The sequence below is a fragment of the Phaseolus vulgaris genome, chromosome 8 (assembly GCF_000499845.2).
Source record: "Phaseolus vulgaris cultivar G19833 chromosome 8, P. vulgaris v2.0, whole genome shotgun sequence".
Taxonomy (NCBI): domain Eukaryota; kingdom Viridiplantae; phylum Streptophyta; class Magnoliopsida; order Fabales; family Fabaceae; genus Phaseolus; species Phaseolus vulgaris.
Genome location: NC_023752.2, coordinates 13,771,932 through 13,788,429, shown reverse-complemented (window position 1 = coordinate 13,788,429; position 16,498 = coordinate 13,771,932). Strand labels below are relative to the sequence as shown.

General features: G+C 31.6%; 1 protein-coding gene across 4 annotated transcripts; it reads right to left on the bottom strand.

The window, feature by feature from the left end:
* Window positions 1-5,063: 5,063 nt before the first annotated feature.
* On the bottom strand, window positions 5,064-11,863 carry LOC137827093 (transcription factor bHLH155-like). 4 transcript variants are annotated; one of them, XM_068633304.1, is made up of 11 exons: window positions 11,550-11,863; window positions 10,782-11,262; window positions 9,979-10,167; window positions 9,293-9,386; window positions 9,157-9,198; window positions 8,874-8,933; window positions 7,134-8,240; window positions 6,941-7,042; window positions 6,106-6,237; window positions 5,884-6,009; window positions 5,064-5,517 (listed from the first exon to the last, which is right to left on the bottom strand). In XM_068633304.1, exons 2-11 carry the CDS (start codon window positions 10,877-10,879, stop codon window positions 5,428-5,430), a joined length of 2,040 nt encoding a protein of 679 aa, XP_068489405.1. In that variant the 5' UTR covers window positions 10,880-11,262; window positions 11,550-11,863; the 3' UTR covers window positions 5,064-5,427. The 4 variants fall into 4 exon arrangements, with proteins under 4 accessions (XP_068489405.1, XP_068489407.1, XP_068489406.1 ...); XM_068633306.1 differs by having other exon boundaries at window positions 5,884-5,967; window positions 11,550-11,809; XM_068633305.1 differs by having other exon boundaries at window positions 11,394-11,743.
* Between the last annotated feature and the right edge of the window lie 4,635 nt (window positions 11,864-16,498).

Sequence of the window (16,498 nt, the reverse complement as noted above, 5' to 3'; positions counted from 1 at the left end):
ACTTGACTTTCTTTTTTTTATCCCCACAAATGATGCCAATTGCCGAGTTCATAACAATAACAACAAAGAAACACAAAAACAAGATTGAAGAAAGTACTTTATTATAGCTGGAATATCCTTATAAGATACAATGTATCATCTATACACACAAATTTATCTATTTATAGAACCTAAGAAACGAAGTAACAGAAAATCATTAAAACAACTAAGTCTAAACATTTAATACAAGCGTTAGACGATAACAATGTGTAAGACAATTTCTCCAAACTTAGCACTACAAGATACTAATTCTATGACAAATTCCACTTGAAATATACAAGATACTAATTACTCAATCAAATTTTGTTGGAAATGGATAAGATATTTTCATACATTCTTTTTGTTCCACTCTAAATAAAGAAAAGGAGAAAATACACGTTGAAGTGAAGTCTTCTAGTGATGGATTAGACCGTATGGAGGTGTCATACGATGAAGTATTACTTTATATAAACCAACCTTTTACCTTTTGTTAGGACATGCAAAAGTTGACTTTAGCTATCAACTTACGCATGACAGGGATATGAAGACATTTAAACCTACAAATAGGTTTGGATATGTTAACATTATCAACTATTCTTTAACAATAGCTAGAGAGATAAATTGTTCATATTTTGGAAGCTTTAGGGAGGGTGTAGAAGTCATAAAAGGTTAGTAGTGACAAGTTTCCATCGAATATGAGATTAAGCCTATGAAGAAGAACCACACATGGATGCTTGTCGATCTACGTAAGAATTAAAAGATAGCAGGATGTATGTTGGAGATCCCACATCGACTAGAGATTAGAGCCTTTCATTGTATATAAGTGGGTGCAAACCTCAAACCTATGAGCCGGTTTTATGGGGTTGAGTTAGGCTTAAAGTCCACTTCATAATATGGTATCAGAGCTCTGATTAGAGCTCTGGTTGCTACATTTATCTATGGGTGAAATTGTTGATCCCTCACAAGATCTTTGTTCACCTTACCATGTTAGTTTATCAGATAATTCATCCTTGAATAGAGTTTACTCTCTCATTACACAACAAGAGAGGCAAGTTTTTGGTGATCAATCCAAGGCAATGATTGCTTCTAGCAAATGAGGTTATAATAGCAATGCTATGATCTATGGCATGGGTGGTGGATATGGAAGAGGAAGTTATGGAAAATGATATACTTCTAAAATTTGCAGTTATTGTGGAAAGACAGGGCATACCATTGATACATGCTATAAAAAGCGTGGTTTTCCACCTTATTTCAAATTTAAAAATCAGAACCATCATCAAAGTCATGTAGCCTTTCAAAATACAAATTTTAACAATAATGAGCAGAATCATGAAGGTTCAAAGTCAGAAGTGGAGTCTCAACAAATTGGTTTTACTCCTGAGCAGTATCAAACATTGTTAGCTCTTTTACAACAGGTCAAATCCAGTGACAATGTTTCTAGTCAAGTCTCTGTTATTCCTTCCAACATGACAACACAAACTGGTAATAATTCTATTTCTTCTTCTAGTTCTTGGATTATTGATAGTGCTACTAATCACATTTATTCATCCTTAACTTACTTCACTTCGTATCGTCAAATTGATCCTATTTATGTCAAATTACCAAATGGAAATCAAGTCATTGCCAATTATTCTAGAAGTGTTTTTCTCAATCAAAATCATGTCATAGACAATGTTTTGTATATTCCTTGCTTCACTTTTAATCTTCTTTCAGTAACAAAATTGGTTGATAGACTATCTTGTGTTCTTACCTTTGATTCTAATGGTTGTCACATTCAAGACAAAAAATCCTTGAAAATAATTGGTTCTGCTAAGATGCAAGATAGACTTTATATACTCAGGATCCCATCTTACTAGAAATTTCAAATTAAACCCCTTGAATCTACACACATAATCAATACTGTTAATGTCAGTGCTAGTGATCTAGAAACCCTTTGGCATTTTCGATTAGGTCATATTTCAAATAAATGTATTGATGTTATCAAGAATAAATTTCCTTTTGTTAAATATAACAAATCTTTTGTTTGTGCTGTTTGTCATTTTGCAAAGCAAAAAAGACTTTCTTTTCCTATTAGTACATCTAAATCGGAAAAATGTTTTGATTTGATTCATGTAGATATTTGGGGACCATACTCAATACCATCAATTCATGGCCATAAATATTTCTTGACCATAGTTGATGACTATTCGAGGTACACATGGATTTTTCTTTTGAAACAAAAATCTGAAGTTGTCAAGGTTTTGGAACATTTTGTTATTTTTGTTCAAACACAGTTTGAGACAACAATAAAAATAATAAGAAGTGATAATGGAACTGAGTTTGTCATGACTAATTTTATTGTCAGTAAAAGAATAATACATCAAACATCATGTGTCAATACTCCACAACAAAATAGTATAGTTGAAAGGAAACATGGTCATTTATTAGATGTAGCAAGAGCTCTTATGATACAATCTCATTTACCCAAAATTTATTGGTCATATTCTGTGATACATGCTGCGCGTATTATAAATATGCTTCCCACACCTGTTTTAAACTATTCTTCTCCTCATGAAATGCTTTTCAAAACTGATCCAGATTTTAATGGATTAAAGGTGTTTGGTTCTTTATGTTATGCCAGCACTTTGTCAACAAATAGAAGAAAATTTGATCCAAGAGCATCAAAATGTGTTTTTATTGGTTGTCCAAGGTGGACAAAAGGATATATTTTGTTGAATATTCAATCAAGAGAAATTTTTGTGTCTAGGGATGTTGTCTTTTATGAACATGTTTTTCCATACCAAAGGGTTCAAGATACTAGTAATGAAACTAACAGTCCTGATATTGATGATCAAATTTTGTTTGCTGAAGATCAATCTGTCTTAAGTCAGCCATCACAAGTCATTCTTGCACCTTGTGAAAATACACCTTGTGATAATGTTGAAAATAGCAATGATAATAATTGTGAGTCACAAGTTGAGGTTTCAGACGTAGATTGTTCCCATATAGACCAAAACCTCAATGAAAATCATTATATAAAACAAAGTTCTGAATCAGATCCATCTGTCCGAATGAGCACAAGAATAAAAAGATCACCTGAGTATTTAAAGCATTATCATTGTAATCTTAACGTTTCCAGTACATCTTCAAGAGTTAAATATCCTTTGAATTTTGTTTTGTCTTATAGCAATTTATCACCTTCTTACAAATCTTTTGTTATGTCTCTTTCTTCACATGTTGAGCCAAACACTTATTCTGAAGCTGTGAAACATGACTGTTGGAGAAAATCTATACAATGTGAGATATCTGCTTTAGAGTCAAATCAAACTTGGGAGACTGCTCTTTTGCCTAAGAACAAAGTTGTCATAGGTTGCAAATGGATATTCAAAATAAAATATAAGGCTGATGGGATAATTGAAAGGTATAAAGCAAGGTTAGTGGCAAAGGGATATGCACAAACAGAAGGCATTGACTACCTTGATGCTTTCTCTCCAGTAGCAAAGATGACCACCATAAGGTTGCTTCTTTCTTTAGCTTCTTTCTCCCGCCTCATAGATTCTATATATAAATAACTTTATGTGTATAAATAATACACTATATTTTATGATTAAATATGTGTATAGAAACTTTTATTTATAATAAAGTGTTTTTTCAATTAAATACGTGTATAGAAACTTTTATTTATAATAAAGTGTTTTTTTTTTCAATTTTTGTTTCTTGCTTGTTATTGTTATGAATCCAACAAAGTTTAAGATGAAAAAAGTAGAGTATTTGAAAGGCAATTGCTTCCTGCACCATATCACTGCACCCAATCATAGGGAAAAAGCTGAAAATACCCTTAAAAAATGGGGTACATATAAAATAACATTTTGGACCTTCTTTTCCGGAACACAATAATCTCTTATGGATAAATTTTTCCGGAATATATTATTTTCAGTTTTGGATTTTTTTTATCCAGAGTGGGATTTTGATTTTTTTTTTGGATTTTTATATCCAAAACAAAATATATCTTCTGGATTTATTTTTTCAGAATGCATTATTTTCAATTATGGATTTTCATTACCAGAATAAAGGGTATTTTCATAATTTTTGAATGTTGGGTGCAGGTTCAAAAGTGTTGGGTGCAGGGAGCATTTGCCTATTTGAAACCATGGCCTATGGTTGAGTGGAACGAATATATTATTAAGGATGGCTAGACTATTTGAGAACAATATGATGTTGAAAATAACCAAACCTTTTATTGATGGGTTAACTCAAGGTCTAATAGAGGAATGAGATAAAGCATTATGAACATATTTAAAACAAACTTGACAATGCATAGAACTACGAACACTATGACCTCTTTTATTACGACCAAATTGGTCTCCTCAAACTCATCTAACACCATTTGAAAATCTCAAATGTATTGATTGAAACTTGTATTTGTCTAGTATTGTGGTGAATTTCTGTATATTCGAGGAGAATGATTAGTTACAAAAAGAGTAAGAAAAAAAATAATATATAGGTGGATTATTTAAACTTGGATATTTAATAATTTTTTTAAAGTCTAGTAGATTTAAATTTAAATTAGATTGAAATCAAGTTAAAATTTATGCATCGGAAGATAATAAAAAAACTTAGAATAAAAAGGTAAAATTCAATAATAATATTTGAAATGAATTAGAAAAAAATTATGAAATAGGGTAAAACTAAATACATAACATAAAACAAACTACACGCATGCCAATATTGTAAACGAACTCATAAAAAGATGTTTTCTTTCAAAATTAAGACACGACCAAACGGTATTTTCTCGTTCCACAGATTGAATTATGTAAACTAATGAATGAACTTTTTATGCCAAAACCGGTTTAAAATATGTCTTTTAACTGAGATTTGGAATGAAAATGATCTGCCAACTTTCACTTTCTTATGCATGCTGCATACAACTTCAATCAATATGGTTAAACAAAACATTATACGGTTCCTTTTAGTATTATATATACTAAAGTTTTCCAATGTTAAAAGCAGATACATATTATGCCTTTTCAACTTCATTCAACTTTATAAATTTGAGCACCATCAAGTAAAAACCTACTATTTCATTGCATTAAGCACTTTTTATGTAGCCTTTTTTTGGAAAGGTACAGCAACTAAATACATAGCATTCACGTGCACTCTCATAGTTTCAATGCTCTATTTTTCTAGGTCATAATTATATGCCGCTCCAGAAATGAGTTCAAAGCTAGCTGCTAGATATATTCTTGCACAACCAATAGCACCCTAATAAAGTAACTTTTGTTTACAAATTTAGGTAATAGCTTATCATTAACACCAAATATAGCAAGTGCACTACGAGGCATGAACACTTTACACAAGTCCCTCTTCAATATTACAGTGAGTTCTTTAAATAGGAGTTGCCATTTGAAACTGAAAACAGGCATGCAAGGGTCAGCTTTTGCACGAGATAGGGTTTCTCTTAAGCTGCAGAAGATGCAGTAACGGACATAGAACATCCATTCTGTGAAAACCTCTTGGAACCTGTGCATGTCAAGAGAAACATACCTTAGTACTTCGCTGTAAACAAATTTAGTTTGAGTATGAAGTGCATGTTAGTGCATGTTTGTGTTAAAGTTAATATTACAAACTGAATTTGCAAAAGCAATCCTCATTTTGCTTTTACAAAACTGAGTTTCTAGAAGAATTTTAATGTGTACACATACTTTTGTAGGTAAGCGAACACGTGTTTGGATCATTCCAAACTGAAAACCAAAAACTGTTGCACCTTTTCAATGTTTATCAAGAATAAATTATACAAAATAAAATCCTCCTCCAGATAAATGATCAACACCAAAAAACACGTTTCAGAAAGATGCAGTTGGAGCAACGCAAGTGATGTTTCTCTACCTCAACAATGAAACAAGCCCAGCTATCGCTAGAACGGTTTTCCAAGATCCCTTTCAAGATGGTGACTTCCAGCTTCCGGATCACCTGAGCAATCTCCAAGAAAAGTCCATGCTCATTGCATATCATCTATTTCAAAAGTGGTACAGCAGTTCAATAAATGTAGACTTTGTATCCTATTATTTGTTTTTAGAGCAAAGTGAGCATGGAGAGGAAATAGCATACCTCAATGAGCATGTGCCCTGTGCATTCCAGATCTTCTATGACTATAGGCCATGCTAGTTCACTTTCAAAGTCAAATGCACAGCTCCTTCCTGGGTGGCTACCATTGATTTTCTGTCTTTTGCTCTCAGCAACCTAGACACCAACTTCTCCATGTCAAGCTAAATCAAGGTAGTTGAAACTGATTTTGGATGCATTTGGACATTCAGCTTATTAAGAAATAACTGCTAATTATGCAAACATTTAAGTACAAGTTTTTTCATGATAAAAAAGTAAATAGCATTAAAAATTGTTTCCATAAACTATCCTTAAGAACATATTGAAATAAGGACATGTATAGTCTATCTTGAGGATTTATAAGAGAGAAAAACAAAAACAAAAACAGAAAACTGAAACTGATTTCTCTTCAGTTAAAAGTAATTTATGTGTAAATTAACTTGTAGAAACTCTCTCATAATTTCTATAAAAGCTAATTTTAGTTTATGAAGAAATCAATACAACTTTTTATTTCATATTTTTCTCCTAAAAATCCAAACATGTAAGCCAAAATCAATTTATGTAAGTTATTCCAAATGCTCGAGGCAAGTCCTTGTCATAAATCAGGTCGTACATAAGGGCTTTCGAATGCAACCTTACATTTTCTCTTTACAAATCCTTTTCTTGTCACGCCACCCATTATCAAATGTCTTGGCTAAAAGGATAAATATGAAGATTTTGTGAGGCATACAAGCACAACGGATTGCAAGCCAAAAGTAGTTTTAGGTGACAACAAATACAAGTTTTCTAGTCAAGGAGATAAACTTTGCTTTTAAGTTTTCAGAAACAAAGTGAGCCTTACCGTTCGATTTGCAAATCGTTTCAGTTTCTCAGCCTGACTTGTTATCTTTCTCAAGTAGAGCATGTGCTTTATGGTCCGTTCCAAGAGGTTGTCAATGCTACACTGCATACCATAAGACCAAAGTTAAGAATTTGACTATGTAAAAAAGGGAAATAAATTAATTAGCTTTTGTTCTGAAACATAAAAAACTCACCCTTCCACCATCTGGGACAAGTTCTCTCAACTCCTTCATCCTGTCCATGATAAGCTGTCTATCTCTTGGCCTTGCCTTTTGGTTGTTAGCAACTCTTGTTCTTTTCTTGTGTGTGCTAGAGAGCTTCGGTCCACTAATTGGCAGCATATGATCATCTTCCTTTTCCTGTTGCACCTCATCAATCAATAAGCTTCCATTTCCATCAAAAGATGATGTAAAAGGGTTAGAAAATTCATATTTTCTCTTGGCGGTAACTGCAGCCACAAGATCTTTTTTCACATCTGAATTATTTTTTGGTTGAATGGAACCACTAATCTCTGTTGGCATAGTTGTAAGAGACCTGATACTGTTCGAAATACTAGATGTATCATCGGCAGAACTGCACAAATTGCCAAAAACAGCATCTAGAAGATTTTCTGGATCAAGATCTTCGGGAAGCTCAAAACCTTTAATATGATCATTCTCTTTTTTATTAGTTATCAGACATGAGGTATGGTATGTATCACCAACAGAGTATGCAACTGATCCAAGTGCTTTGTGCAATTCTGACTCTGAGGGAAAATTGAAGTCGTTGATATTCTTTGCATCATCATAACCACTTTCAGTGCCTCCAAATTGTTTCCCTGTCATATTGTTAACAGAGAAAGAGTCTAATCCATTTGACATCTCTTCAAAAACTGACCAGGACCACATCTCTTCTTCCATGTGATTTGGTTTTGTCTCCATCTTACCAATATGTCTAGAAACAGTTGACATATCAAGTGATGAGGAACCTATCTCATTTACATTTTCCCTTTTCATAGATTTTAGTAGATCTTGTCTAGACACACAACAGTCATCTTGAATAAATGATAGCATTGTTGGGTTCAGCCTTCTTGAACCATTTTCATTGTGCAAAGCAGTACTGGTAGAAACTTCACTTTTCAATATGGTTTTAGTAACAGAAGATGATTCATCCAAGCTATCCATCAAATTATGCATTAGGTCTGAGAATGACCAATCTTGATAATCAGTTCGCATGTTGAAAGGGTTAATATTTGCTTCCGTGCAATCAATGGATTGGACCTTATCCTTCACATTTGTAACAAATTCCAAATCTTCAGCAACCTAACATTTGACAGGAAAAGAAAACATCATGTAATCATATAAAGCATGAAGCCAAAATTTGCAACAAAAACACACATGCTCTCACAAGTCACAAACAACAACTGCACCAAACATTTAAGATACTAATTTTTGTACCTAAACTTCTACGGTATGTAAAAACTGAAAACAATACAAACACTTACACCTGAATGAGGAATTTAACTCTCTCCACCCCCATAAATTTCTTGGGTCACCTCCCATCTATTCCAGAATGGGCTTTCTAGAATTCAAAACATACATTATGAAAAGCCCATTTTACAATGAATGAAAGGTGCCAAAGAAATTTACAGGGCACAGAAAGAAACGCCCCAAAATGAGCATAGCAGATATGCAAAATGGGTGAAATAGACCAAAATTTACTGCTACAGCTCAATAATATATTTTATCATCCAAAGTTCACCCGTTTAAAGGAAGAGTCAAATACAAAATTTAAGATCTTATTCAAAACAGAAATTAAAAAATTTAAGGTAGGGAACAAGATTGCCAGAATTTGGGGACAGGATAAATAAATATATGCATGCATCAGGGTACCATTTTAATTGTAAAAGCCACAGCCTGTCTAGGTTAGGATCCAAATACAAAATATATACGTACCTCTTCAAATGAACCAAACTGCAAAACCCCTAGAGGAAGTACCGGTACCAGCACAATAGTCTGTGAGAGAAATTCAAATCATCAACTCAAGATTTGCTTGAATTGCTTCATTTAGTGCATAAATATTATGTTGAGGCAAGCCTAATATAAGTTGATTTTTCTAGTCATTAGCACACTGATTAGGCCACATGCAAAAAAAGCTTTATATTATACCCAGAAAGTAGGAATCAAAATCAAAATCTTATTTGTAGTACAAAATATATATAAAGGTAAGGCATAATACCTTGATGCCACATGCAATTTGAAGAAGCCACTCATCATGACACTGGAGAGGGAGAAGATTTCTGTTATTAAGTATTACAAAGAAGTATGATTAATTAATTTATTTCTAAATGGAAATTGTAAGTATAGAATCTTACCTCAGGGATTAAATCAGTGTCAAATTTACCGGTAAGAATATCCTCACAGGAAACCCAACAATGATCCCTGGCAAGAGCTACTTTGCCAACAACCCTGAAAGAATGATATAAAGTCAACTTATTCAGTTTGAATCATCTTTATAAATCATAACACAAATACCTTGTGGTACACAATAATACTATACTTAATTTAGCAATCTATGCTTCCTCTAAGAGAACCTACATAGGAGCAGCTTTATGCATCTCACAACACAAAGAAAGTGACATGCACAACCACTAGAAACATTCACTCAGAATTTTCTAAAATATAAAGCATACATGATCTTCATGTATTTGAGGGCACCCTCCTAATGTGAATATAAACAAGAATGATTTGAGGAAATTAAAGAAGTAAACACCCTCTATTCTTTATATGATTATGGCTAAAGGTTCCCAGCAAGGACTAAGAAAATCAACATTCGTTCTCAATTACAAGAGCATAAAAGATAATTTGTCTATGTTAAAAGCTTGATCTTGTAATGTCTTCTCATTTCACTTTGCAGAGTTTCCCAAACAAGACAAGCATAAAATTAGAAAATGAGCTTGATGTGTTTTCTTTATTAGTTTTCTAAAATGAAAATTACTTTGAATCAGATGGAGCAATTCACAAGTTTAGACATAAAGAACAATAAAACAAAAGTAGTTACCCTTCTCCAAAATTGTATTTACGATGAGACATCTCAATCATGAGTAGTCGAACTGAATAATCTCCTGAATAATCAGTACTTTCACCTCTTGAAGAATATAACTCATGTGGGGACTTGAAATTGAAGTCATCCCACATACTTTCCTTAACCTCATTTCCTTTCTGGTAACCATTTTCCCAAGTCAAATTCCTAAAACATGTAGAGTTGTGTTATATACACAAGATCTCAAATTCTAAACAGAAAATATATAATTTCATTCAACATACCAATGAACCAATTACAAGCGATAATTAACACACTAAATGGGATGGTGGACAATGAGTTTACTCATTCACGTTAACTACAAGTTTCTATAACAGTTTAATATTTGCTTAATGGTAACTGATACAGTAATGCGGTAAAGTTTCAGTTAGATCAAAGGGTTAATGACCTTCAGGCTCTTGAGAGATTATATTGTGCTTCTCAACAAACATTTAGGGGTGAAAAGAAGCTTTTAGAACATACCACCTCTTGTTATATTTAGAAGAGCTTTTTCAAAAGTTTATCTCGGTCCTTTCTATAAGAAACACAATTTAAGATATAAAGAAGCTATGGACAAATTTAAGCTCATAATCCAATTAACTTTCAACCCTTTTACAGAATTATATAATTAAACCATTAAAGTGAACATGAGTAATCATTCTGATAGTCAATTCTACCATTCTCCCAATTAGATAATAAGAAAACGGTTAACAAATCTACTCCTTCCAAAACGTGTCATATAGCACAAAAACGCAGGTAACTCGATGAAATAAAGAACTTACATAGGAAAATGGTGGTTAAGCTTCCAAAAAACAGCATATTTCCATTGTGTGTGATCACAAAAGCCCTTCAACAACGACGTTATGGAAGTGGCTTCCATCTGTTCTACTTTCCCGGACTATGCAAAACAACGAAGAAACACAAAAGAAAACCCAATAACAACCTCAAATACACACCTAGCTTCCTCTGTATGAACCTCTACCCGCTTGCTTAATTCTCAAACCTGCTCTTCTTTTGATTGGTGGCCCTGTTGTACTAAGGAGCATGAAAACAACCATAGCTTGGCTCCTCCAACACAAAACTATGACAAAGTATGTGTTTAGAGCCGTGCTGTCAAAATCAATGACGACCAGAAGTGCTCACTATATCCAAATTTTGTGCCATTTTGAAGCAACTTGCAGCCAAACTCCAAGGAGACACTGCTTTTAGAAGAAAATCCCCGAACCAAGCCTCAAAACAGGTCAACACAGAATAACACACATCCTGTGACACCAAAGCACAAAACTTCGTCAAGAACTTATCCAAAAAGTCTGTTTAATTACTGGTAAATTTTTCAATGTTCTGGGGAAGGAAAAACACTAAGTCAACTCTATCAATGAAGAATCGAATTATACTCTGTACGATTTGCTCAGTCAGAAATTCAGAATAAAACAACCAACCCATAAACCAAAATCCTATCTTTATTGCTGATTCATTTTCTAGCAACCAAAGGTTAATCACATTTGAGCAGTAACTGACAAGACAACCCCTATGCTGATGATGATGCTTACCACTTCTACTTTTGACTGCAATCAAAGAATTTCACCATACACAAATTCATTACACTCCATGAGAAAGAAGCCAAGTGAAACTTCCCGACCCACTAAAAAGAGAGATTTTGATGGACGATCAAAAGACCCAGAAGGCAGAAAAAAGTGGAAAAGGAGAGAGGGGTGGCACTTTGTCTTTTTTGCACAAAGTCCACACAACACAAAGCCTTGGTTTTCTACTATTATTCATGCCAACAGCAATAGCACACCCCTTTTTATATAAAAATAACGTCATTGGCACTCACTCTCTTTCATCTCACGGACTTGAAAGTGATTCAGAGGTGGATTTGATAAAATGGGGAAGAGCAAAGTGGGGAGGGGACCCTACAGACAGGGACACTGAGGGTGACAGAAGCTGCTGATGGTTCTACTGCACTTTGGAGCGCGTGGGAAAAGGAATTTCGACTTTCTAATGACATTAACAGTAACAGTAACAGAGACAAGTTCTGTTATAGTTGAATCTTCTCCTCGGGATTCTCTCCTCATTGCAAACACTCATTATTGCACATTGCCCAACCACACAAAACTCGGTAATGTTTTTTTTTTTTTTCTGAAGGAAAAAACTCAGTGGTCATAACCTACATACAAACAACAAATATGAAAACAATGAAGCTATAAAAAATTAGAGAGAACAAATTATATACCAATATTTTATATTATTATTCGATCTTAAACACTTTTATAATAAATTTATTAGTTTTTATTACAATTTTTAAAAAAATTATGTTAAATTCTATTTCTCATTAGTTAATATTATAAAGTTTCCGTTAAATTTTAGTTTTTGTTTTGTAAATATAAGTTTAAACATTTTTTATTTCTCAAATTTAAATTAAGTTAATTTTATCTCAATGAAAGTTTGAAAACAATATTCAACAAAAAAAATTCTCTTACAACAATAATACAAAATTGAAGTACGTTAGCGTGTAACAATTTGTAATTGCTTGTTTGTAATTGAGTCATATCAGCAAAATGCATACACACAATTAAAAATATTAATTTTAAATATAAAAAATTAAAAGTAAACTTACTCCATATTTAAAGACCAAAAAGTATTTAAACTTCGAAATATTACTGCTTCACTCTTATATCTTTACATCATTTAGACTTCTTTTTATATCTCATAATGATTGATGTTTCACATTTTTAAAGTCTAGTTTAATATTGTTTTAATAGATTTATTCTTATTTAATATTACTACTAATGGCCACTGTAAGATCATCTCATTAAGTTTATTTATTAGTGATATCTTATTTATTTTATTCTATTCATTATTTTAATATTATTTTTTATTCTTTGTTATTATATTAAAAAAAGATAAATATTAATAAAACGTTTACGAATCTCTCTTTATTGTGTGGCTTTGTAGTTTTTCACCTTATCCCACTAATGGATAGATTTAGCACAATTTCTCAATAAATACTCAAATTAAAATAAAAAACAGAATTAGTTATTTTATTAAATAAAAGGCCTACATATGTAAAATCTAAACCAAACACGGTATATTTAGTTGAGACAAAAGAAATAAAAAAAATTAAAAATAAATAAAAAAAGAAAAATAGATTAAGAAATAAAGTATAATATCGATTCCTTGAGTTTGGAAAAATAAAAAAGATATAGTCAAAATAAATAAATAAAATTAATGAATTTTAATGTATTTCTCTATATCCAACAAAATTATATTGAAATTGATATAATTTGGAAATGGAATACTTAGATATTAAGACAATTTTTTTACATGAAATAGAAATCGTTCAAATACAACAGTTCGATGAGTTTAAAGAAATCTTTGTATGGTTTGGAATAGAGTTCAAGATGGTGTCATAAGAGATTTGATGATTTCATAAAGGAGACAAGATTTGAAATGAGCAATTATGATAATTGCGTTTACATCTTGAAAAGAGAAGAAATATTTGTGTTGTTCATGCTCTTATGTGTAGTTGATATCCTTAGAGTCATCCAATATAAAAATGAAATAAGTAGCTCAAAGAAAAATTAAGCTTAGAGTTTGAGATGAAGAATCCTGGTCCCGAGAGAGGAATAGATATGGACATGTATAGAAGGATCAAACGATTGTGGTATTGTGTCTATCTTAGTAGGGATACTTGAGAAACATGGTGTAGAGGTTTAGGATGCATGAATCTAAATTTGTGGCACACCTTTGATACATCACACTAAGCTCTCAATTACCCAAGCTCCTAGTTCAGAGGAAGGTAGGAGGGAGATAAAAACTATTCCACGTGTTAAGGGACTAGGGAGCATCATGTATGGGATGATGTGAAACAAACTGAATCTGACGAATGTTAGTATTGTTAGCATGTTCATAGTAGATCATATATATGGGCTCACTGGAGACTTTGAAGTAGGTGTTGAGATATTTGAATGGAATAGTATTGTCTAGTATAGTGTATATATGGTCTACCCATTGCAGAAGTGTTATAAAGGAGTTTGTGGATGCAGACTATATAGGGAATGTTGATACCAAAAATATGTTTTTACATTGTTTGGAACTGCAATTTGTTGGAAAGTTAGTCTACAATTAGTGATGGCTTTATCTACTATCCAAACAAAATATATCACACTCACAGAAGGGGTGAAGGAGACACTATGGTTAAAGGGGATGTAGGACTTGTGAATATTCATTGTGATACTCAAAATGTCATACATGTAATTAATTATCACATTTACCCCAAGAGGGCCAAATACATAAACATTATACTACACTTTGTGATAAACGTTGTTGAGTCTGGGTGGTTAGAAAGGAGAAAATAGTCTCAAAGGAGAATTTTGCAGATGTGTTTACAAAGTTCTTGCTAAGATTGAGATTCAAGTGTCTTGGGAAATTAATTTTTTGTTTGAGGATAAAGGAAAGTGATGTGAAAGCTCTTCCATTATGAGTCAAGAATTGTGATTATTGGTTCTAAATCATAATTGTTTGATAAAGAGCACAATGCTTTAAATCATCCTCATAATTTGCTTCTATTTCTATTTATCTTGGAAGTACAACTTACTCCACACACATATTTACCATATAGGATTTCAACTTCAATATTTCCTTCACATCAATCCTCTCAGCATGACCCTCATCCTCAACATGCAAAAGTGATTATCACACTCATCCTCTTCACTCTCATTATCATAATCAACAATAAAATAAATTATATTAATATTATTAATATTTATTAATATTATTCATATTATTAATATTATATTCATATTATTAATATTGTTAATAATAATAAGTATAATAAAAATCATAATCATACTAAAGCATTTGCTTGGTGTAGTGGTTAAATTTTCTTTGAGCTATCTGAAGGAACCTGCCTTCCCGCTCCATTGTGCCAAAAGTTACATACGAATATAATCCGTATTTAATTACATACGGAAAAAATCCGTATGTAATGTTGATTTTACATACGGATTTTGATCGTATGTAATATTTTGTATGTAATTCGCGTTTTTCTTGTAGTGAATAGCGTAATCGTCACCACTACAATGCACAAGATCACTCTCCAAATCTCACAATTAGTCCTTCAAGAACAATCCCTAATTCATTCTTATTCAATGTTTAGGAAACACTCAAAAATTTCACCTTAGCACATGCTTACAAATGATGTGTTCCAAATGAAATTATAAAGTTGTGCCAAATCAAATTCCATGTGTACCACTTTGAGAAATAAAAAAGTACATTTAAAAAAAGTTGAGATTACATTCAAGATTTTAAATACTCAGCGACAAAATTGAATTTAACCTCATGGGATGAAATATTAATTAAGCCTTTTTGTTTGAATTCAAAGATTAAAAACACATTTTTAAAATATTTGAGAAATCAAAATGTACTTTTTTAAAATTTCAAAACCAAAACAGAATTTGCTTCTAATTTAGGGCTACCAATATGATTTAATTACTTTTAAATTATGAAAAATTATAGATTATTAATTTTAACTTTTTAAATGAAGATATAGTGAGAAATATAAACTTCACCCAACTATTACATCATATTTTTTTAAAATACATTGATTTCTTGTAAAATAGTATTGACAAATTTTATAATGATTTTTTTCTTTTTTTGAAGCTTTAATGTTATGATTGTTATCGCTGGAATCATTATTTTAAACTAAAACTACTCAAATATTATTTAATATTATTTATATCAAGGAATATATTATATAAATATATTATTTTACATATTCAGAGTGACTCATTAGATATATTTATTTATAAAAGTTTTTTAACTAATTTTTATTTCAGAATAAAAAATAGAAAAAAAATCCTTTTATCTCCCATAATTTCTAAACATCTCTGTGCATCCTGCCTAAACCCCCAACATATATATGAGTAGTTAATTAACCCTTTTACCATATTTTTTAAATGATGAATTCCATAGTTAATTTATTGACTTTGTTTATCCTACTTTAATATAATGGGTTAAAGAGTTGACTTGCCACCCTTTATTTTTTAAACAATTGACTTTCATCAAATAGACCTTATTGGATTTATAGACCTTGAAATTTTCTGATACCGTTTTAGTTTTATAAGAATCAGATTACAATGTTTGACTCAAGCTTCGCCACGGCGTAAGATAGTAAGTTACAAAATCATCTAAAAACTGTTTATTCATGTTCATCACATTAACATGCCATCCATTCTCCTTCGATTATTCCTCTCTAGAAAGATATTCCTAAACATAGTAGAAGTTTTTAACATTATTTCAATATAAAATTATTATATAAAAAATAGTTATATAGCGAAGTAATGAAAAGGACAAGTTTTCTTATACCAACCATTTTCTGTTTTAAAAAAATACTTTAATATTGAATAATGATTTAAAGTGAGATTTGAGTGTTTAAGGTAAATCGTTTCACTAATAAATTATTATTTGTTTAATAATATATCACTACAATAAAATAATT